The sequence below is a fragment of the Callithrix jacchus genome, chromosome 16 (assembly GCF_049354715.1).
Source record: "Callithrix jacchus isolate 240 chromosome 16, calJac240_pri, whole genome shotgun sequence".
Taxonomy (NCBI): Eukaryota; Metazoa; Chordata; class Mammalia; order Primates; family Cebidae; genus Callithrix; species Callithrix jacchus.
In genome coordinates this window covers 47910665-47934618 of record NC_133517.1, presented here as the reverse complement: position 1 = coordinate 47934618, position 23954 = coordinate 47910665, and the positions used below count along the sequence as shown (strand labels likewise).

The following is a 23954-nucleotide window of genomic DNA, read 5'->3' as shown; positions in this document are numbered from 1 at the left end:
ATGAAAATGCCTTTTCTGAAGATGAGGGGCCTAACCTAAAAGGCCATGTCCTGTTTTTGAAGTGATTCCCATAGGATCTGAGGGAAGCAGGGTATAATCACACCGAGAAGCCTTATTTACAGGAACTAGTCTGTATATGTTGCAACAGAGAGGAGAGCTGCTGGTTTGTATAGCTACCCTGAGCCTGTTCTCCCTAAAAATTTTTGCAAATAGCTGTACCACTAAAGCCATGCTGAATAGTAGAAATGAATAATGGAAGTGATGCATAATAGAAAATTTATTAACTCAGCATTGATAAAAGATACCATGAGATTAAAGTTGGCAAAGAACAACAAAACTTATTAGTAGATGATTAATAATCATTGTGGAGCAGATGAATGTGGTGATCAGATATTTTGCTATAAAATAAGAAACTTTAAACAGTAATCTCAAACATCTAAATTTGCCGACATTTAAGATGTTATCTATATTCATGAGAGAAGTAGATCTGTAATTCTTTTTGTCAAAAGTTTTTGCTGCTCTCCACACACTATTTGGAAAGTTGTTTCTTTGTTTTCTGTTCTCTGAAAGAGTTTGTGTAATATTGAGGCTAGTTTTTTCTTATATGTCTACAAAAATTAAAAGTTAAAGGCAGCTGAGCCAGGAGGTTTCTTTGTGGGAAGGAAAATTTATTGGCATAAAATTTCTTTATAATATCTTCTTTTCTGTCTCATATTTGTATATTTTTTATTTCTTTATAATTTGTGTTCTCTTTTTTTCTTTTTTTTTTTTAAAGAGACAGGGATCTCACTATGTTGACCAGGCTGGTCTTGAACTCCTGGCCATAGGTGATTCTCCTGTTTTCACCTCCCAAAGTGTTGGGATTATAGGCATGAGCCACCATACCTAGCCATCTTTTCAAGTACCATATTTTGACTTTGTGGATTTGACACATAATTCTTTATTTTAAAAATACAGACATAATAGGAATAGTTGGGTATCTCAATAATATTACAGAATAAATCTCTGTAGCATGTGAGCCAGCATCACATATAGTGGAAAGACACTGGAGGCACTCCCATTAAAATCAAGGAGAAGGGGCCAGGCGCGGTGGCTCACACCTGTAATCCCAGCACTTTGGGAGGCCAAGGCGGGTAGATCACGAGGTCAAGAGATCGAGACCATCCTGGTCAACATGGTGAAACCCCGTCTCTACTAAAAATACAAAAAATGAGCTGGGCATGGTGGCGCGTGCCTGTAATCCCAGCTACTCAGGAGGCTGAGGCAGGAGAATTGCCTGAACCCAGGAGGCGGAGGTTGCGGTGAGCTGAGGTCACGCCATTGCACTCCAGCCTGGGTAACAAGAGCGAAACTACATCTCAAAAAAAAAAAAAATCAAGGAGAAGGCTAAACTGTAACCAATATAGTAAGTGCCAGCTGATAGATAAAAAGAAGAAATTAGATGCATAGATGTATTAGTCATTTTCCTACTGCTATTAAGAAATACCAGAGACTGGATAATTTATAAAGAAAAAGAGGTTTAATGGGCTCATAGCTCCATGTGGCTGGGAGGCTTCACATTATGATGGAAGGTGAAGAAGGAACAAATGCACATCTTACATGGTGGCAGACAAGAGCGTGTGTGCAGGGGAACTGCCCTTTTAAAATAATAACTATCAGATCTTGCAAGACTTACTCACTATCACGAGAAGAGCACAGGAGAAACCTGCCCTCATGATCAGTTAGCTACCAATGGGTCCCTCCCACATATGGGTATTATTAGAACTACAATTCAAGGTGAAATTTGTATGGGGACACAGCCAAACCATATCATTCTGTCCCTGGCTACTTTCAAATTTCATGTCCTCACATTTCAAAACCAAGTATGCCTTCCCAACAGTCCCCCAAAGTCTTAACTCATTTCAGCGTTAACTCTAAAGTCTAGAGTCCAAAGTCTCCTCTGAAATAGGGCAGGTCCCTTCTGTATATGGGCCTCTGAAATCAAAAGCAAGTTAGTTACTTCCTGGATACAATAGGGATACAGGCATTGGGTGAATACATTTCTTCTAAATGGGAGGAATTGGCCAAAGCAAAGGGGCTACAGGATCCATGAAAGTCTGAAATCTAATAGGGCAGTAATTAAACCTTAAAGCTTCCCTTTGACTCCATGTCTCACATCCAGGTCATGCTGGTGCAAAAGGTGGGCTCTCATGGCCTTGGGCTCTGCCCCTGTGGCTTTGCAGGGTACAGCCCTCTCCCCCCGGCTGCTTTCTTGGGCTGACATTGATTGTCTGCAGCTTTTCCAGGCACACAGTACAAGCTGTCAGTGGATCTACCATTCTGGTATCTGGAGGTTGGTGGCCGTCTTCTCAGAGCTCCACTAGGCAGTGCCCCAATGGGGGCCTCTGTTTGGGGACTCCAGTCCCACATTTTTCTTCTCCTGTGCCCTAGTAGAGGTTCTCCATGAGGGCCCCACCCCTGCAGCAAACTTTTTCCTGGACATCCAGATGTTTCCATACCTCTTCTGATATCTAGGCAGAGGTTCCCAAACCTCAACTCTTGACTTCTGTGCACCTGCAGGCTCAACACCATGTGGGAGCTGCCAAGGCTTGGGGCTTGCACCTCTGAAACCATGGCCAAGCTTGTACATTGGTCCCTTTTAGGCACATCTGGAGCAGCTAGGATGCTGGGCTCCAAGTCCCTAGGCCGTACACAGCAGGGGACCCTGGACCTGGCCCAAAAAATCATTTTTCCTTCCTAGGCCTTGGCACCTGTGATGGGAGGGGCTGCCATGAAGCTCTGATATGCCCTGGAGATATTTTTCTCATTTTTTTGGTTATTAACATTCTACTCCTTGTTATTTATGCACATTTCTGTATCAGGCTTGAATTTTTCTCCAGAAAATAGCTTTTTCTTTTATATTACATCAGGCTGAAAATGTTCCAAACTTGTGTATTCTGCTTCCTCTTGAGTGTTTTGCTTCCCAGAAACTTCTTCCACCAGATAACCTAAATCATCTCTCAAGTTCAAAGCCACAGATATCAATGGCAAGAGCAAAACGCTGCTAGTCTCTTTGCTAAAGCATAACAAGAGTCACCTTTGCTCCCGTTCCCAAGAAATTCTTTATTTCCATCTAAGACCACCTTAGCCTGGACTTTGTTAGCATATCACTACTGGCATTTTGGTCAAAGTCATTCAACAAGTTTCCAGGAAGTTCCAAACTTCCCCATATCTTCTTGTCTTCTAAGCCCTCCAGGTCTCTAGGAACTTCCAAACTTTCCCACATTTTTCTGTCTTCTTCTGAGTCCTCCAAACTGTTTCAACCTCTGCTTGTTAACCAGTTCCAAAGTCACTTCTACATTTCTGGTTATCTTTATAGCAATACCCTACTCTACCAGTACCAATTTACCGTATTTTTTAAGTCAATTTTCATACTGCTATGAAGAAATACCTCTGACTGGGCAATTTATAAAGAAAAAGAGGTTTAATGGGCTCACAGTTTTACATGGCTTGGGAGGCTTCACAATCATAGTGAATGGTAAAATAGGATCAGAGGAATGTCTTACATGATGGCAGGCAAGAGTGTGTGTGCAGGGGAACTGCCCTTTGTAAAACCATCACATCTCATGAGACTTATTCACTGTCATGAGAGAACAGCATGGGAAATACCTGCCTCCATGATTCAATTACCTCCCACTGAGTACCTCCCACAACACATGGGGATTATGGGAGCTACAATTCAAGATGAGATTTAGGTGGGGACACTGCCAAACTATATCAATAGATATTTGAAATGACTAAGTAAAATCATTGTTATTAGAAGATAAGATATGCCTGGAAAACTCAAGAGAATGAAGTGAGAAATTACTAAAAACAATAGGAATAAAAGGAAGTAATGCTGTAAGGTTACTATGCAAAAATTACTATGCTTCCTATACTCAACAGACAGGCTCTTGAGACAACAATGAGGAAAGGACCTTCTGTAGAAGAACAATACAAAATATGAAATATTTATGAATAAACTTTATAATAAAGATACAAGACTTCCACAGAGAAAAAAGAATACTGCTGAAAGATGCAAATGAACTGTTTTTCAAATGGAAATATATCTCATGTTTTTGTAGAGGTAGACTCAACCTAATAAAAATTTTAAGATTGTCAAGTTGTTTATAAATGTGATTCTTAATTTTTAAAAATTAGACAAGTGGATTCAAAAGTTTATATGGAAAAATTTATATACATGAATAACTAGAAAAAGATTGAAAAAGCTTAATAAAATTGGATTACCCCATCAGATATTAAAATATAAAGTCTCAATATTGAAAATACTGGTTCTAACTCAGGATAATCAGAACCACGGCACAGAAGAGAAAGTTCAGTAATAGTCCCAAATTCAGAAGGGAATTTAGTATATGATAAAGGCATTATTTCAATTCTGTTGGGGGTGAGGGGAGAATCAAAGTATAGGACAACTGCATAGCCATGTTAAAAAAAAACAAAGGAAAATTTGATTCAATGTGTTACTCCACACAACAGAATAAATTCCACATGCATAAAATATTTTTAAAATTTTAATTAAAAGTATAAGTTGTAGAAGTAAACATGGGAAAAATTTATTTTTTCCTTGGTATGAGGTTGGGCCTGGCTAATGCAGATCCAGAGATCATAAAAGATCAGTAAACTGTAATTAAAAAATAATTATGCATATTACAAGATGACACATAGACAATGTCAAAAGACAGATTGTTGGTGGGAGGGAGGGAATAGTTTCCTATAAAAAAATACTAGAAATTTTTGCATAAAAGACCAATAACTTAACAAGTTGACCAGGAATATAAACAGTCCTCAGAAAAAGCAATACATTAAATGGTTAACAATATAAAAAGGTACTCACTCTCAATCATTATAAGAGAAAATCCAATTAAATCCACAGAGTGAGGACTATTTTTCATATTTCTAATTAGTTCAAACCCCAAATAATAAATAATACACTATGTGGAGGATCTGTGGGAAAACAAGGAAATACACTGTCTTAGTCTCTTTTCTGCTGCTATAATAGAAGACCACAAACAGGGTAATTTATAAAGAAAAGAAATGTGTTTCTCACAGTTCTGGAGGCTGGGAAGTTCAGGACCATAGAGCTGGCATCTGGTGAGGGCCTTCTTGCTATATAATCTCATGAGAGCAGGCATGCATGTGAGACAGAGAAAATGGGAGCCAAACTTACTCTTTTATCAGGAGCCCATTGGGATAATGGCATTAATCCATCATGAGGTGGAGCCATAATGACTTAATCACCTTTCACAGGTCCCACCTCATACTACTGTTAAAATAACAATTACATTTTAACATGAGTTTTGGAGGGAACATTCAACCACAGCAACAGTGTTAGTGGGAGAATAAATAGATGTAACACCTATAGAAGCCACTTTAGCAGGTCTTTGGCAATGAGGATTGCATTAAGAAATTGAATATAAGATTGCAGTGCAGTTGCATAAAGTTTCTCTTTAAAATTATAAATTTGGGAAGGATGAGGACTCCTGATATGAGAACATTTAAAATGATATGGCATTTTCTAATGTTTTATTTCAATATACTAAAAAGATACTGTTTCTTGATTTACTTATAGCCAGAACCACCAAAGAAACCATCTAATTGGAGAAGAAAACATGAAGAATTCATTGCCACCATAAGAGCAGCTAAAGGCCTTGATCAGGCCCTCAAAGAGGGTGGCAAACTTCCTCCTCCTCCTCCACCTTCTTATGATCCTGGTATATGGAATATTGTTGACAGAAATGTTCATGTGGAAAGAAAATAATGATAGAGTTTTTATAAATTTTAACTTTTTAAGCTTAACTTATAATCATGGAGTCTTATAAAGTATAATTTTTAAACGTTTTGGTATAAAACAGTGGTGGTAATCTAGGCATGTAGGCTTATAAGGACATTAATTTGGAACATAGAAGTGTATTGTGTTTTTATTTTAATACTTTTTTTAAACACAAGGCATTATAATATTTAAAACAAATTATAGTAACTACTAAATGTGAGCACCAGGAAATATTTTAGCCATGCTCACTGCAGATTGAAATGTAGTTATTGAATAGGAGTCATATAATTATGTTGCCTGGTTCCTTGATATCTTCTCATGTGGGATTGGTGAAAACTTGTAATTTTTCTAAAATGTATAATTCATGTAGCTAGACTACATTTATGCCTGAAATTTGTATGTTGTTAAATTTTTTTTCATTTAGGAAATAAAAGTTGCTTGTTACCAAAAGCAAAGCAAGATTTTTGCAACCCTGTATGAGATACTGAGATACATAAAGACTTAAGGGGACAAAGTTGACACTTTTGACATTTGTTACTAGAGCATCCTAAAGAGGTTGTTAATTTAACAGGTTAACCACGTTAATATTATGTTAGTACTCTAGATTGGGATTTATTTTCTAGCAAAGAGAAAGTTCTTTAGCAAATCTAGATATAATCATTTTTGGCATTTTATTATAGAAGAGAGATTAGCAAACTTTCTATAAAGGACTGGATAGTAAGTATCTTAGGTTTTGTATGCCATAAGATTTCTGTTGCAACAAATAAGCCATAGACAATATATAAATGAATGAGCATGGCTGTGTTTCCATAAAACTTCATTTACAAAGACAGTCAACAGGCAGGCTGGATTTGCCTCATGGGTCATACTTTTCGAAAACCTGTTCTAGAGTTTTAGTAATTAACTTATATGAATGAATGTTTCTGGGATGCTTGAACTGATCCTGGGTCTTTTTTAATACTACCTTTATTTTCTTTATGAACTTGAGGTTTCTCTCTGCTTTGGAGGTATTTAGATATTGTGTTGTACTCTATATTGGAGGTATTTAGATATTGTGTTGTACTCTATATAGCTGCATTTCTCATGTCTAATATTTCTCATTTCTCATGTCAGAGAGTGAGAGGGTACTAGTTCTTCAGGATCAATTGGGCTGTAGAAGTTTTTTTTTAATCTTGTGGGCCTGACAAAAACAACTTATTTCATTGTTATTAGAGGTTTTCGACCTACACCAGTAGTAAGCATGACAAATTTCTGAGCTGCAGATGAATGTAAATTCCAAAGGACAAACTCTCTGTCAAAAAGTAAACCAGTTAAAATAAATTAAGATTATTTTTTGACACTACTAATTTTTTACATTTATTCCCAGGGTCTCATTTAGTTATTTTACAATGCTACAATATTTGGTTCTGGGTTAATTTAGAAAGAAGTTTAATTTACAGTATGCTTTGCATTTTAGGAAGATATTTTATCTTGGAAACATTTGCTGTTTCTTAAATTTGAATTATGTCAGTTAGATATATTTTAATCACTTCTTCCATCTGTTGGAACTTTTAAGAGAAAATGCCACTTTAAAGATGAGTAACTATTTCTTGAGAGTTTTCCATTAGATGAAATAAAAAAATTTAATAGACGAGCTCATATTTTAAAATATATTTTTTTATTTTATTTTATTTTATTTATTTTTGAGATGGAGTTTCGCTGTTGTTACCCAGGCTGGAGTGCAATGGCATGATCTCAGCTCACCGCAACCTCCGCCTCATGGGTTCAGGCAACTCTCCTGCCTCAGCCTCCTGAGTAGCTGGGATTACAGGCACGTGCTACCATGCCCAGCTAATTTTTTGTATTTTTAATAGAGATGGGGTTTCACCATGTTGACCAGGATCGTCTCGATCTCTTGACCTCGTGATCCATCCACCTTGGCCTCCCAAAGTGCTGGGATTACAGGCGTGAGCCACCGCGCCCGGCCTTAAAATGTATTTTAATGTCATGTGTTATTTCTTTCTAACTAGTCGGCTACATAAAATACACAAATATGTTATAAATGAAAACATAGAGACAAAAAATAAATAACATTTTTTCTGTTATTCTTTTGTACTAAGGATTTATCTTTTGTTCTTTTTCTTTCACAAATTTGATTCAAAGCTAGGAAAAAATTAGGATTCATCGTGTACTAGCAGACTTTTTTTTTTTTGTCTTTACTAAGTTTAGACAAGTCAAGCTGGGTAGTTATAAGGATATGGGAGTTTTTGCTTATCAGATATTATTGCTTATATTTCTTGAATGACTGTATAGAAACTTAGGATTTTTAATGTCTGTTTCAAGTACTATGCTATTAATCTGTTTCTGTTTTTATCTGTTATAGATTATATTCAGTGTCCATATTGTCAGAGGAGATTTAATGAAAATGCAGCTGATAGACATATAAATTTCTGTAAAGAACAGGCAGCACGTATTAGTAATAAAGGCAAATATTCTACAGATACCAAAGGAAAACCAGCGTCTCGGACACAGGTGATAAGCTCATTTTAATAATTGCTATGAATGAGAAATTGGCTCATTGATATTTATAGATTTTTATTTATGCTTTTCATGACATTAGACTTTTTCTCGCCTGCTATATATATATAAATAAAAACGTTTTTAGATTATTTTATATATATATAAAACGTTTTTAGATTATTTTATATATATATAAAACGTTTTTAGATTATATTCTTGGTCTTTTCTCAGATATATATTAAGAATATTTTCTCCCATTCTGTGACTTGGCTTTTCATTTTCTTAAGGGTGTCTTTTGAAAAGCAAAAGTTTTAAAATTTGATTAAGTCCAATTTATTAATTCTTTATGATTTATGTTCTCTATGTTGTATCAAAGAAATCTTTGCCTATACCAGGATTGCAAAGATTTTTCTCCCATGTCCTCTAGAAGTCTTAGGCTTTTAGCTCTTATGTCTGTAAATCATTTCAGGATATTATTTGTTTATATGTGATGTAAGGGGCAGTTTTCCTTTTGTTATCTATGTGGATATTCTATTCTTTTAGTGTGATTTATTTAAAGGACTTTTCTTTCCCCCCAGTGAATTGCCTAGGCATCTTGGATGAAAATCAGTTGAGTATAAATGTGGATTTATTTCAGGACATGGTATTCTGTTCCATTAATTTATATCCCTCTCCTTTAGTCAATACCACATTATCAGTATACTGAATAGTGTACCTTAGTCTTAAAATCAAGTTGTCTAAATTTTTCTACTTGAATTCCTTTTAAAATTTGCTTTGGCTATTCTTGATTTACATTTACATATACATTTTATAATTGACTTGTCATCTACAAAAAATGACTTCTAGTATTTGACTGAGATATTTATTTATTTATGAGACAGAGTGAGAGTCTTCTCACTCTGTTGCCTGGATTTGTGTGATCTCGGCCTGCTGCAACCTCCACCTCCGAGGTTCAAGTGATTCTTCTGCATCAGCCTCCCGAGTAGCTGGGATTACAGGCACGTGCCACCATGTGCAGCTAAGTTTTTGTATTTTTATTAGAGGCAGGGTTTCACCATTTTGGCCAGGCTGGTCTTGAACTTCTGACCTTGTGATTCACCCTTCTTGGCCTCCCAAAGTGCTGGGATTATAGGTGTGAGCCACTAAGAGTGGCCTTTGACTAAGATTATATTAAATTCATAAATCAATTTGGGGAGAATTGACATTGTAACAATATTGAATTGTTCATGAACTTGTTATATTTTCTGATCATTTAGGTTTTCTTTATCAGTGCTTGTAGTTTACATTATATAGGTCGTACACATATTTTGTTAGATTTTTCTAAGTATATCATGTATTTGGATGATCTTGTAAATGGAATTTTATTTTATTTCATTTTTAGTTGTTTTTTGCTTATTTAGAAAAACTGAGGATTTTTGTATGTTAATCTCTTACCTTGCTATTTTGCTAAATTCATTTACTAATAATAGCCTTCTTATAGATTACTTATGACTTTTCTATGTATACCATCATATTAACTGTAAATAAGGACAGTTTTATTTTCTTCCCTCCAACATTTTTGGCTTTTATTTCTTTTTTGTGATTTACTACACAGGCTAGACTAATGTTGAATAGAGGTGATGAGAGTGGACTTCCTTGCCTTGTTTTTCTGTTCTTAGGTGAAAAGCATTGTTTTTTACCATGTGTATTATGTTCCATCAATTACTAAGGGAAATATGTTAAAATTATGACTTTTTTAGATTTCTCTTTAGTTTTGCCAGCTTTTGATTCAAACATTTGAATTTCTCTTACCATTTGCATATGTGTTTATGAGTTGTTATGTCTTCCCCATTTATTGACCCTTTTATCATTATGAAGTGTTCTTTTTTGCCTGTGGCAATATTCTTCATGTTGCAATTTCATGTGATAAAATATAGCATAATTATGCTCCCTTCTTTTAGCATAATTATGCTCCCTTCTTTTCTTTTAGCATAATTATGCTCCCTTTTCTTTCTGTTCTTTAACTTATATTTGTTTTTGCAATTCTATAATTGATTCTTGTATTTCTTTTTTTTAAATTGAATCTGGTAACTTAATCTTGTCAGTTGAAATGCTTGTCAGTTACATTTGATACAATTATTATTGATTTGGTTGTGCTTAGGTTTGTAATCTGTTTTTTCTTTTGGTAAAAAATTCATTGCTGCTCATTTCTCAGTAGTGCTTGTGGCTTTGTGGTTCGGTCCTTGGACCTGGCAGTTGCCAGTGGTGCTGAGCTACTAGGAAGCCCTATTGGTCAGCTCATTGGAGCTTGAACTCATTGTCACCCCTCCAACTCACTGGCAAAAAAAAAAAAAAAAAAAAAGAGATTGAAGCAGATCACCCAGGAAAGCACTTTATTGGTGGGCTTAATATGGAAACAAATGAGAAAGCTCTTGAAGCAGTATTTGGCTAATATAAACGAACAGTGGAAGTACTCTTGATGAAAGACCGTAAAACCAACAAATGAAGAGGATTTGCTTTTGTCACTTTTGAAAACCCAGAAGACGCTAAGGATGCAGCCAGAGACATGAATGTAAAGTCATTAGATGGAAAATCCATCAAGATGGAACAAACCACCAAACCATCATTTGAAAGTGTGAAAGTGGTAGAAGTGGATTGCCTCCACCTCCTAGAAGTAGAGGTCCTCCAAGAGGTCTTAGAAGTGGAAGTGGAGGAACCACAGGATCTCCGTCATGGAGGAGGACACATGGATCGCAGTGGCAAATCCATGAATTTTAATAAGAGTTCTTCCAGGGGACCACTCCCAGTAAAAAGAGGACCACCACCAAGAAGTAGAGGTCCTTCTCCTAAGAGATCTATACCTTCAGGACCAGTTCACAGCAGTGGTGGAATGGGAGGAAAAGCTCCTGTATCATGTGGAAGAGATAGTTACAGAGGTCCACCTTGAAGGGAACCACTGCCGTCTCATAGAGATGTTTATTTGTCCCCAAGAGATGATGGGTTTTCTACCATAGAAAGCTATTCAAGCAGAGATTACTCAAGTCCTCCTGATACAACAGATTATGTAACACCACCACGAGATTATACTTACTGTGATTATGGTCATTCCAGTTTATGTGGTAACTATCCATCGAGAGCCTATAGAGATACAGATGGATATGGTCATGATCATGACTATTCAGATCATCCAAGTGGAGGTTCCTAGAGAGATTCACATGAGAGTTATGGTAATTCATGGAGTGCTCCACCTATAGGAAGACCCACCTCATCTTATGGTGGAAGCAGTTACTTTGATGATTTCAGTAGCTCACGTGAACATATGGTGGAAGTAAAGACAGTTAAGCAGCTGAAGTGATCTCTACTCAAATGGTCATGGTTGGGTTGGCACACAAGAAAAAGAGGACTTCCCTCTTCTATGTAAAAGGGGGTACCCTCCTCCCCATGATTCCTGCAGTAGTTCAAGCCATGGAGCACCAAGAGGTTTTGGCCCTGGAGGAAGCCAATCTGGTAGAGGGGGAGGCAAAAACAGATACTAGAAACAAACAAAACTTTGGACCAAAATCCCAGTTCAAAGAAACAAAAAGTTTAAATTATTCTGTCATAACTACCCAAGGACTACTAAAAGGAAAAATTGTGTTACCTTTTTTTTTTTTGACACAGAGTCTCGCTCTGTCACCCAGGCTGAAATGCACAATCTCAGCTTACTGCAACCTCGACCTTATGGTTTCAAGCTATTCTCCTGCCTCAGCCACCCAAGTAACTGGGATTACAGGTGCCCGTCACCACGCCTGGCTAATGTTTTTGTGTTTTTGTTAGAGACGGGGTTTCATCATCTTGCCCAGGCTGGTATTGAACTCCTGACTTCGTGATCCACCTGCCTCGTGATCAAAGTGCTAGGATTACAAGTGTGAGCCACTGCGCCCGGCCTGTGTTACCTTTTAAAATAAGTTCCCTTCCATAATTTTTATGTTCTTGTGAGGAGAAAAGTAAAACATGTTTAATTTTATTTGGCTTTATGACATTACTTTTCAACAAGCAAATGTTAAATGTGTTGAGACTTGTTGTACTAGTGTTGTAACTTTCCAAGTTAAAGTGTCCCTGAAGGCCACTTCCTATCTGATTTTTCCCAGTAAATGAGGCAAGCAATTCCAAGATCTTCCACAAAACATCTAGCCATCTAAAATAGAGAGATGAATTGTTCTGCCTATACAAACAAACTAGCTATTAGATAGGGGTTGGGGTATGCTACTCATAAAATTTCAGGGTATCTTCCAGCTGAAATCTCAGTGTTCTCATTGTCAAATATGTTCTCATTATCAATCAGATGCCTATGTAAGGAAAGTGCTATTCACCCAGTAAACTCAAAAAAAGCAAATGGATAATGCTGGCCATTTTGCCTTTCTGACACTTTCTTGGGAGTCAGCAAGAAAAAAATCCCCTTTCCCCTCCCCCAATAAGACCATTTAAGTATGTGTTAACTACAGAATACTAAATAAAAAGTTTGGCCAAAAACAAGCATGAAGCTGCAAAGGTGCTTGCTATTACTGTTTCAAATTTTTGCAGCTCAGTGGTGTCTCACTTTCAAAGGAACAGCTTGATTGCAAGGAAGAAAATAGGTAAGCAATGAAGTTATCTCCAACTTCCTAAAGGCTTATGACATATTAAAAGTGAATCTGTCAGCATTCATCAGATTTAAAGCATCAAATGCCTGTGAAACAGCAAAGATGGTAAGCAAAGCAAACTAGTTTTTCCATCTAAATCAAAATTGAACACTTCTTTCCTCATAGTACAGTGAAACATACTGTACCTCATAGCAATGGAAACGCCTTCTAGATTAAAAAAAAAAAAACTACTTTTGGAAAAAACAGATATTCAACAGCATATTAGAAGTCCTCCAAATTCAACACTTGGATTTTTTTTTAAGCATATGCGACACCTAAAGGCTTTAATAATAGAGCTGTTATTTACCAGTAGAGATCTGGGGCTTGGGAGAGAGTATTTTTTCAAAGTCTATTTTTGATGAAGACCTTTAAATAATCTTCATATGTTTTAACATTTTTTTTCAAATCAGTCCTTTAGTCAGTATAGGAAATGGCTTAAGTTTGTGTTCCCTCTTTTTCCTCTGTAAACCATTGCAAAGTTGACATTTAATTGGATGCCTGACTTATTTTTAGTCTATGAAACTACACTATATGGAGAAAATCTTTTGCAAGTGGTCTTTAAAAAGCAAAACCTGAGGCAGCATGACCCAGGTCCAGCCATGAAGTTGAAAAAGATGCTCTTGAATATAGTAAATCTGAAGACCTCCAACTAAAAAATCTTTATATTGCACTTATACTTTCAAATAAGTTTTGTTGGTTCAACTTACGGATTTAATGTGGCAGTGCACTATTGGAACAGAATGATAATCTGTAAGCCATGCAACTTAACCATTTAAGCCATTCCACTTCATCCCAGGCCAGTGAATCTTCCACAACTTAAGAGAAGTAGTAGAACATAAAATATATTAACTGCAAGTCTAAACTTGCTTTTTCTTTCTGGAAAAGAGGGCAGTAATAAGCAAGTTTTAAAGAATTTCCTTAAGAGAGATGACTAGTCTTCATTTATTTAACTTTTGCAGGTTGAGAATTATGCTCATTATGGTGGTGAAGCACTGATTTGTTCAGTTTTAGAGAAATGTAATGCCTAAGTATGTGTAAGCCATTAAGTTGTTAATTTCTATTATGTATATAAAAATCTTTAGTCTTCAGTATGTAATGCTACCAGGAACCCTTCTGCCTGTGTCCTGCCTAAAGACTTGACCTCTCAATGTGTAATAGGCCACATCAGCATACTTTGTTTATGCTAATCATTTTGCTCCTTTTTGATTGCTTTCACAATTTTAGTGGATCAGCAGTCCTGTTTCCTGATCTAATTTTATTAATTCTGTTTTTGTATACATACCTCTGATAGTTTGACAAATCTTTGTTAGATCTTATTTTCCCTGTTGCTATAATTTTAAGAGTCTTTTCAAATGTCTTTATTTATTTATTTTTAGTGGCCCAGATGTCCTTTTACACCAGAAGCATCTCTAATGTTTTAAAAGATCAGTATCATTATATGGTTCATCTCCTGAAGACTCATAGACATTTGTTAATTTGAAAGACATTTACTAAAGGTTTTGATTTTCTATTTTGCAGGTGCTGGTATAGTTGTGCAAAATATGCATGCTACTTTTTTTGTGTGTGACCCTTTGTCATGATTTAATTTTTTTTAAATTCATATACTGAGTTAGTTATAATGTTTGATTTCAAAATTGGTTTTAGTCTGCTGTTTTTGGTAGTAGTGCATCTTAAATTTTATATTGATTATTGGTTATAAAATATGATTTGCATTTTGAAAAATATTTAAAATTAATTTTTCAAGTGAAATCTTGATACCTTATTGGGCTAAATTTCAAGCACATTTGCAATTATGATTTTCACCTTATGATTGAAGCACTGGGCTAGAACCAGCATGATTGTTAAATTCCTGCTCTGTTGTGAAATTCGGGCATAACTCTGGGCAAGTTCATTTCGTTCTGTTGAAGCAGGTGATCAATAAGATAATTTTATACAGGGAACTGAGCAAAATTTAACTCAAAAAGAGAAAATAAAATTAATAGTGATGTCTCTTTAGAGGAGTAGAGAAATTTAAAAAGCCAGGATAAGCTGAAATATCCAATCTTATGTCAATCCATACTCCATTAATTTAAGATGGTCTGGTGAGAACAGAGAGGCCACAGTTAGCTCTTTCTCTTCATGTCGGGCAAATCCATAAGGCAGCTTTTATAAAACTCGTCCAAGTAGAAGTTAATATTATGAATTTTTATCAATAGGAAATATGGCTGAATTATATATATGGAATATAAAACCACATCCAGGAACATGTAAAAATCTTGACCTTTAAAGCTGCACCACCAAGTGAGCTTCACTAGTGTTTCTAAGGTCTTCTACTAATGTTTATTTGGTGTTTAAAATCTTAACTTGAGGAAGTATTTTCCATTAGATGTTTTTTTCTATTCCCTGTGAACTGGAAAATTTGCTCTTAGTTTGTTTTAGCAGTAGAACATCTGAGAATCTTATTTTGGAAAACCTTTGAGGTGACATATTTTAATCTCTACTTCCTCAATTTGTGTAATGCAGTAGCTAATAAAAAGGCTGTTCATTTAAGGGAATGAGAGCTGTTTCCTTCCAATTTTTTTTTTTACTGTGGTATATAATACATGTAACATAAACTTTACCATCTTGCCATTTTTAAGTGTACATTTCAGTATATACTTACAAGTGTATTAATACATTAATGATGTACAACCGTCATCACCATTCATCTCCATAATTCTTTTCATCTTGTAAGACCGAAATTCTAAACCCAAAGAATCTTAACTTTTGAACCACTACTTTACAATTCATAATCAAAAAGTGATGTTGACTGAAAAATTTTTTTTTCATTATTTTAGTATAAGCCACCTGCACTTAAAAAGTCAAATTCTCCTGGAACTGCATCATCAGGATCTTCACGATTACCGCAGCCAAGTGGCACTAGCAAAACTGTTGTAGGTAATGACAGCCATAAAGTAAATCGATTTGTTTTTAAACCATGTTGGCAGAGAAGGAAATAAAGATAGTGGTCTATTCTGGAGTATTAGGATAGATTTCTATTAAGAAGAGATATAGAGGATAAGCAATTATTTCTAAAAATAAAATAACTTTCATCAGTTTCTACTTTTAACTTTTTTTTTTTGAGACAGTCGCGCTTAGTTTCCCAGGCTGGAGTGCAGTAGCATGATCTCAGTTCTTTGCAGCCTCCTCCTCCCAGGTTCAGTGATTCTTGTGCCTCAGCCTCCCAAGTAGCTGGGACTCTAGGCACATGCCACCACTCCCAGCTAATTTTTTGTATTTTAGTAGAGATGGGATTTCACTGTGTGAGCCAGGATGGTCTAGATTTCCTGACCCTGTGATCTGCCCACCTCAGCCTCCCAAAGTGCTGGTATTACTGGATGAGCCACTGTGCCTGGCCACGTTTTTGTTGTTTTTAGCTTAAATGTTTGTCCCTGATGTTGTTATTGATGTATCGTCTATTCAGAATAGTCAGACAAGTTCTTTCTTGATTCTTTGATCCGGTATTTTCCTCTCATTTTATGCTAGCTCTTCATAGCTTTCTGAACTTCTCAATTGTTCTCAGTAGACAAATACTTAATAGTTAGAAGAAGATATTGACCACTGACATGTACCTTTGTTTATATATAAATCATAAGAAAGAAATTTAGAAATGAGGGATGTTATATGTAATTTCCTGGAAATATCAGTTTAAAAATGTCTTTAATGGTGATTTATAGTTACAAAGATTATTACTAAAGCATCATTTTCTTTGCTAAATACTCTGTTTTATGTAACTTTTTTTAGAGTATTGTTAAAAATAATGTTTTTTTTAATTACAAGGTATGCCTTCAGGTAAAGTGTCTTCAAATACCAGCTCTTTGGGAAACAAACTTCAAACCTTATCTCCCTCTCACAAAGGGATAGCAGCCCCTCATGCAGGGTAAGTCTACATTGGATATAATTTATTACTGGTGTATAGTTAAATGATAGTAAGGTTTTATTATGCTTTGATAATTGGCTTTTCATTAATCTTCATTTTCTAAGTTCATTTGTCTTTTAACGCTGGTCAGGAGCACACTCACTGCTGTTGAGTATCTAAATTTGCATAATGATTTTAGGACATAATCTGGAATTTATTAAAAGCCTTAGAAATCATAGTTTAAATTGAATAATTTTACTTCTGGGAATTTAGTTTAAGGAAGTTTGAAATGTTGAGGATTTTTATACTAACTGTAATTTACTAACCACCATGTGTCAGGTACTGTGCTAGACATTTTGCATATATTTTTGTTAAAACCACTTCATAATCATAGAATAAGAAGATCAGAGAAGCTATTTACTCAAAGCCACATAGCTGTTAAAAGTTAGAAGCAAGTGGCCAGGCACGGTGGCTCAAGCCTGTAATCCCAGCACTTTGGGAGGCCGAGGCGGGTGGATCACGAGATCAACAGATCGATACCATCCTGGTTAACATGGTGAAACCCCGTCTCTACTAAAAATACTAAAAATTAGCTGGGCATGGTGGCATGTGCCTGTAATCCCAGCTACTCAGGAGGCTGAGGCAGGAGAATTGCCTGAACCCAGGAGGCGGAGGTTGCAGTGAGCCGAGATCGCGCCATTGCACTCCAGCCTGGGTAACAAGAGCGAAACTCCATCTCAAAAAAAAAAAAAAAGTTAGAAGCAAGTTTGATTGTAAACATTAGACTCCTTATACATTTTTTTATAAAAACATTAAAAATAAATGAAATTTCCACATGTGCCTAAGTAGCTGCTCTGCCAAGACTCCCCATTTCTGTGTGTCAGATTGAAGGCCCCAGTGGAGTGGGTTTACTAGGGCATCTCCTGACCCAAGGGTTGCAAGTCACATGTACACTCACAGCTTCCCTGGGCCAGGAAGGTTCCCTTGGCTCTGTGTTGCTCCCAGGTGGGCTGTTGGCTTGCCTTTCTTTTCTTCATTTTTTGTAGATCAAGTTGTTTCCTTGATTAGTCCCAATGCAAGTAAATGGATGTTTCAGTTGAAGGTGCTGTATTTACTTGCCTCTTTTCATGTTATTTTCAAGTTTAAGTTATCTGTGGCTCAAATTCATTCTGGTTTTTATGTAGGAAGTATATACAAAGATATCTGTCAAATGATGGTAACTACTTTTCTTCTAAATTCAGATTACATAGAAAATGGAAGACCTAAAAGGAATGTAATGTAATTATCATTATAGAAAGGAAAAAAAATCAACCAGCAATATCTTATGAGTTAAGTGATTTTTCTTATTGCTGTGCTTCCAAAAAGAAAGGCTATCTATAAGAAAGAGACAGGTTATCAGTAGATCAGGTAGCTGAACAGTAAAAAATTCTCATCTTTTAGTGGTAAGAAACTGATTTGATTTATTCTCTACTCCAATGAATTGACTCATTGGATGGTTAAGTGAAATGTAGACATAGCAATATGTGCTTTAATTTTACAAAATCATTTTACCGTATCACAGAGAACTGCCCACCATGTCAGGTAATAATGTTTGTTCATAGTGTTGTTTATAGTTTCATTTACAGTTGATCATGGATTAAAAGCTGATGTTTTCCAGTACTACTTTATACTGGCAGTTTTATCAGTTGGCAATATTAAATTGTACTGACACAGTGTTCCTAGATAGGACATGTAAAACTGGCTGATATAATGAAGAGAGGCACTGACCTTGGAGTTAGGAGACTAAGTTTCTGCATCATATTCTGCCGCTAAATAACTTTGGGCATATATCTCTCTGTCTGACTCTGATAATATCTGTGACTCTGCTTAGACCTTGCAACTGATCCAAGAAAATCTGACCAACATACCTGGTTACTAATGGAAAATATACTTTTGCTAACAAGCAGAGATTTTGAGTACATAATTTTGTGAGTTGTGCATTGCTTATAATGCCATGAAGAATACATACTTTTGGTTGTCCCACATCATATATAACTGTCAATTATATCTGTTCAAATTCTGATTGTCCATTCTGTATAAGATACTTATAGATTAAAGAAAGGTTTCCAACTACTGGAAAGAGAGTGGTGGAGCTCATTTCTACCAATATATTACTATATTAACTAGAACATTACAATGTTACTATATTAAATTAGAACCATTCAATGGTACTATATTAAATTAGCTGTCTGTTTAGTGGCCGAGTTCCTTTTTCTTTCTTTTTTTTTTTTTTTTTAAGAATTATCGAGTAATGATTTGTTTCTCTTGCTAGATTGTAAGCTCCATGATGACACATACTATGTCTGCCTTGCTTCCACTTGTAACTGTAAAATCTAGCAGAATGCTTAGGCTAAAAGAAAATTTTTGGTGAATAAATGAAAAAAGATAATTAATAAATTAATTCCCTCATTGTTACTCTATTGGCACATCATGGAATTATTGTCCTGTTACAAGTTAAAGAATTATTTGAAGTTTGTATAACAACTTTTTATTTTGATTTATACGAATGATTCAGGATTGGGTAAAGGTTGAATTAAAACATTTGATCAGGTGTAATGCTGAATAAATTGAGCATTTGCTGAGATTAGTAAATGCTAATACTTCCGTGGATTGCAATGGTTTAAAGTCTGGTGTATGTAATCTTTATTGTGGTCCACTTTAATCAGGTATACCAACAATCTGTAATAGAATCATGCCACAAAGAAATTTATTTTCACACTTGGAAAAATTCTTATATGTTTGATTGTTTACTTCTAGTTTGTGTATTAGGCCAGGCACAGTGGCTCACACCTGTACTACCAAAACTTTCAGAGGGCAGGGTGGGAGAGTCACTTGAGCCCAGGAGTTTGAGACCTGCCTGGGCAACATAGCAGGACCTCACTCATCTCCATTAAAGATAAAATAAAATCCCAAGGTCAGGAGTTTGAGACAAGCCTGACCAACATGGTGAGACCTCATCTCTACTAAAAGTACAAAAATTAGCTGGGGGTGGTGGTGGGAGCTTGTAATCCCAGCTGCTCAGGAGTCCGAGGCAGGAAAATTGCTTGAACCTGGGAAGTGGAGGTTGCAGTGAGCCGAGATCGCACCATTGTACTCCAGCCTGGGCAAGAGAGGGAGATTTCCTCTCAAAAACAAACACCGTTTTAAACCGTTTTTAAAATATAAAAAAGCAACGAAATTAATAAATTTGTAGGTCAATTTTAACAGATTTACTTAAAAAAATACAAGTGGAACGTTTTTCCTTTGTTCTAAATGATAATTATCTTTTCTTTTTTTTGAGATGGAATTTCACTCTTGTTGCCCAGGCTGGAGTACAATGGCGTGATCTTGGCTCCCTGCAACCTCAGCCTCCTGGGTTCAAGTGATTCTCCTGCCTCAGCCTCTCCAGTAGCTGGGATTACAGGCATGTGCCACTACATCTGGCAATTTTTTTATTTTTGGTAGAGATGAGGTTTCACCATGTTAGTCAGGCTGGTCTCAAACTCCTGACCTCAAGTGATCCACCTGCCTCGGCCTCCCAAAGTGCTGGGATTACACAAGTGAGCCACTGTGTTGGCCAAAAGATGATTAACTTTAATCCTAGGAAATTTTAGAAGTATAGTAAAACACAGATCTTTTAAATAAATATTGCCCCATTTCAATTGTGTCATGGACTTTACACAGTTGTATCTTGGGAACTCTGTTTTCTTAATGATTTATTACCAGTTTAAATGACTATCTCAGCTAATAATTTTCAGTTGCTAAACTACCAAATTTCAGAGATTTACTTACTTTTAGTTGCTATGAAAAACACATTTACTGTAGAGATCAACTGTAATACATATAAAATTAGAGCAACCAAATGTATGTACAGATCATGTTTTAATTAAAAAATTATATTTTGTTCCTCATACCTTATTAAAAACATTAAGAAGTAAATGTCTTTAGTATTGGAGTACATATTTGTATGAAAACATGCTATTTTCATAATTCAGTTTTTTGGTGTGTGTATTAAATTTGTGTGGAGCTTTATATAAATTTTTATCAACTTTTATTGTTGATCTAGAAATGCTTGTAATAACCTAGAATTCCAGAGCTTGGCTTCTTATTTGGGTAACAATGGTTTAAGATTTTGGACAGGAAGCTAACTTTGCTATGGAATTGAGATACTAATTAGTAGTGTAGGATTGATGAATTTAGGATCAAAAGTAGAGGTATGACACATTTCAAAACTTTGCCTTAGAGAAGTGGGTGTTCAATCTTTTGGGCCACATTGAAAGAAGAATTGTCTTGGGCCACATGTAAAATACATGACCACTAATGATAGCTGATGAACTAAAAAAAATATGCAAAAAAATTTCATCATCTTTTAAGAAAGTTTATGAATTTGTACTGGGCTGCATTCAAAGCCAGCTTGGGTGGCATGTGGCTTGCTAGCTGCAGGTTAAACAAGATTGCCTTATAGCATTATAACTAGAGAGGTGTACAAAGATACAACACTATCTGCTAAATTCTTTTCCCAATATTTTTTCAGAAATCATATTTTTCTTATATCTCAATTTATAGTGCTTGCTATAGTTCTACAAGGTACCTATTAAACCAGACTAAAATTACTTATTTCCTAAGTGAATTCACTCTCCTGGTATCAACAGTAAAGGACTTTTCCTATGTTAGAGTTCATTTCAAATCAGGAATAGGTTGATATCATCACCATACTCATTCAGCTATGAGTATTTTGTAAGCCTGCAAAAGTGTTTTATGGATAAAATCTTGATTATTGGAATTTATAGATTTTTTTTGATAGATAATTTAATGGCAACTTAGAATATAAATTATTAAGTGATTTTAACCTAAAAATAGCATTCATTAACTTTTAGCCTAAGTAACAATTGAGTTGTGAATGTACATACACACACACACACACATAAATCGAGTTGAATTTTATAATACAAGTATGGTTCAAATAATTATTGGAATCTGTCCTTCAATTAGGTTTTCAAAATCTGAAAATATTGGCAATTTTTTTATATATGTAATATTTCCTTTACCTTTAGATTTTTATTAGATTTTACACATCGTTCTTGAATTGAACTTTGTTGTATCACATGTAGGATTTGACCATTTCTTTTTCTTTATCTTTTTTTTTTTTGAGAAGGAGTCTCTGTCACCCAGGCTGGAGTGCAGTAGCGCAATCTCCACTTACTGCAACCTCCGCCTCCTGGGTTTAAGCAGTTCTCTGCCTCAGCCTCCTGAGTAGCTGGGATTACAGGTGTGTGCCACCATGTCCAACTAATTTTTGTATTTTTAGTAGAGATGGGGTTTCACCATCTTGGCTAGGTTGGTATTGAACTCCTGACCTCGTGATCCACCTGCGTTGGTCTCCCAAAGTGCAGGGATTACAGGCATGAGCCACTGCACCAGGTGACCATTGCTTATATAAGAGGAATATGTTTTTAAAATATAGTTAAAAGTTTTCTAAATTTTAATTTCAGTAAATTTTTTCTGAGAAAGAAAACTTTTATTTCTTGTTTTCAGAATCACAGATGCCTTTTCTAAGATAACCACTGTTTGGAACAAACATGTTTTGATGTTTAATTAAACATTGTTTAATTAAAATTTCAATAGGTGGCTTTCTCAGTAATTTTTAACAAATTAAAAACATTTTAATTTAAAATATTTTAGACATTATACTTAATATATTTATTTAATGAAGTCTGCTTTTAAGAACTTTAAATCCTCACGTAAACACCACCACCTGCAAAGTATGAATATCAATTTTTTCAACAAAATGCCTGCTGTGTATAAGCTACTGAAAGACAAATATTAATAAAATGTGTCCCTCCTCTTAGATATCTATAATCTAGAAAGATGATCACATTCCTTTCAGACACTAAACTGCCTAAGAACAAGCATCAGATCTATATTATTTACCACCACATACCCAGAATATTCCACAGTGCCTGACATGTAGTAGATGACCAGGATTTATAGTCAGTATAAGTGAGTGAGCAAACATCTCTTAAAAAGAATGGACTTTTAAAGTTAGCAAGCAGTGATGTATTATTCAGTAGGCAAATAAGAGTTTCCTGATTTCCTAACTCAATTTTTCCTGCTCCCTATTATGACTAGATGTCAAATGGTGATAATTCATATGATTCAGTTATTTGGTTGGTTGATTCCTGCAGTTTGTCTTACTATCCTCTAAATGGAAATCCTTTATAATTTTGGTTAAATTGTGTGTGTGTGTGTGCGTGTGTGTGTATGTGTGTGTGTATGTGTGTTTAGATGGAATGGCCCCTTACCATTATTATATGTGATTTTTAGAATTGCCATCCTTTTTTTTTCCATGCGGAGTCCTGTTTTACTTTGGATACATTTCAGAAATAAAGTCACTTTTTTGTTAGAAAGTCAATGGGGTTAGAAAATCAGATGAGGTAAATGTTATTTATTCAGTTTCTTATTTTTGGAATTTTAAAAAGCAAGCAAATAGATAATATGAAGAATAGAGAAAGTTTTTATGAATTCAGGGAGGAAGAAAAATTATTCGTGAATAACAGTGTTCATTTCACTTACAGCTTCATGAATTTTTTTTATTTTTATTTTTGAAATAGTTGTCCTTCCTAAGTATCTTCATTGATTCCATTGCCCTGCTATGTGTAATTTGACATTTGTTTGGATATGTAGGGTAACCTGCATAGTCAGAATTTGCAGATCTCATAGTGCACATTTTATGAACTCTCTCTGATGATTCTTTTGGACATTAGTTCTTACCTTGACAAATAAAATTAAGGGCTTGGGAAGCAGATTTCTGATGAACCAGAATAATGTCTTAAAAAAAAAAAACTTTATAAAAGGAAACAAACAGTAGCAATCTCTTTATGGGTATACCTTTGTATATTTTAATAGTAATATGGACAAGTTAGGCCCTTCACTTCGAACTGGAAGACATGTGCAAAGGTTGTATGACAGTGATACAAAATCAGACAGTGCCATCAAAAGATATGTTATTACCTATTTACAAGTAAGTATTTGTAACTCAGTTTGGTTAATATTTTTCAGATATTTTCTTAAAAGCTTTATATAATGGAGTACTATATATTACTGTCTCATA

At 35.3% G+C, this 23954-nt stretch overlaps 1 protein-coding gene and 1 pseudogene across 1 annotated transcript in view; both read left to right on the top strand.

The window, feature by feature from the left end:
* The window catches only part of ZC2HC1A (zinc finger C2HC-type containing 1A), a 49611-nt gene that overhangs the window by 15828 nt on the left and 9829 nt on the right, over positions 1–23954 (top strand). Inside the window, exons 4-7 of the mRNA XM_008982813.5 lie at positions 5609–5750; positions 8172–8320; positions 15765–15864; positions 16747–16846. Coding sequence (XP_008981061.2) covers positions 5609–5750; positions 8172–8320; positions 15765–15864; positions 16747–16846 — 491 coding nt within the window. The remainder of the gene's footprint in view (positions 1–5608; positions 5751–8171; positions 8321–15764; positions 15865–16746; positions 16847–23954) is intronic.
* On the top strand, positions 10635–11963 carry LOC144579727 (RNA binding motif protein, X-linked-like-1; annotated as a pseudogene).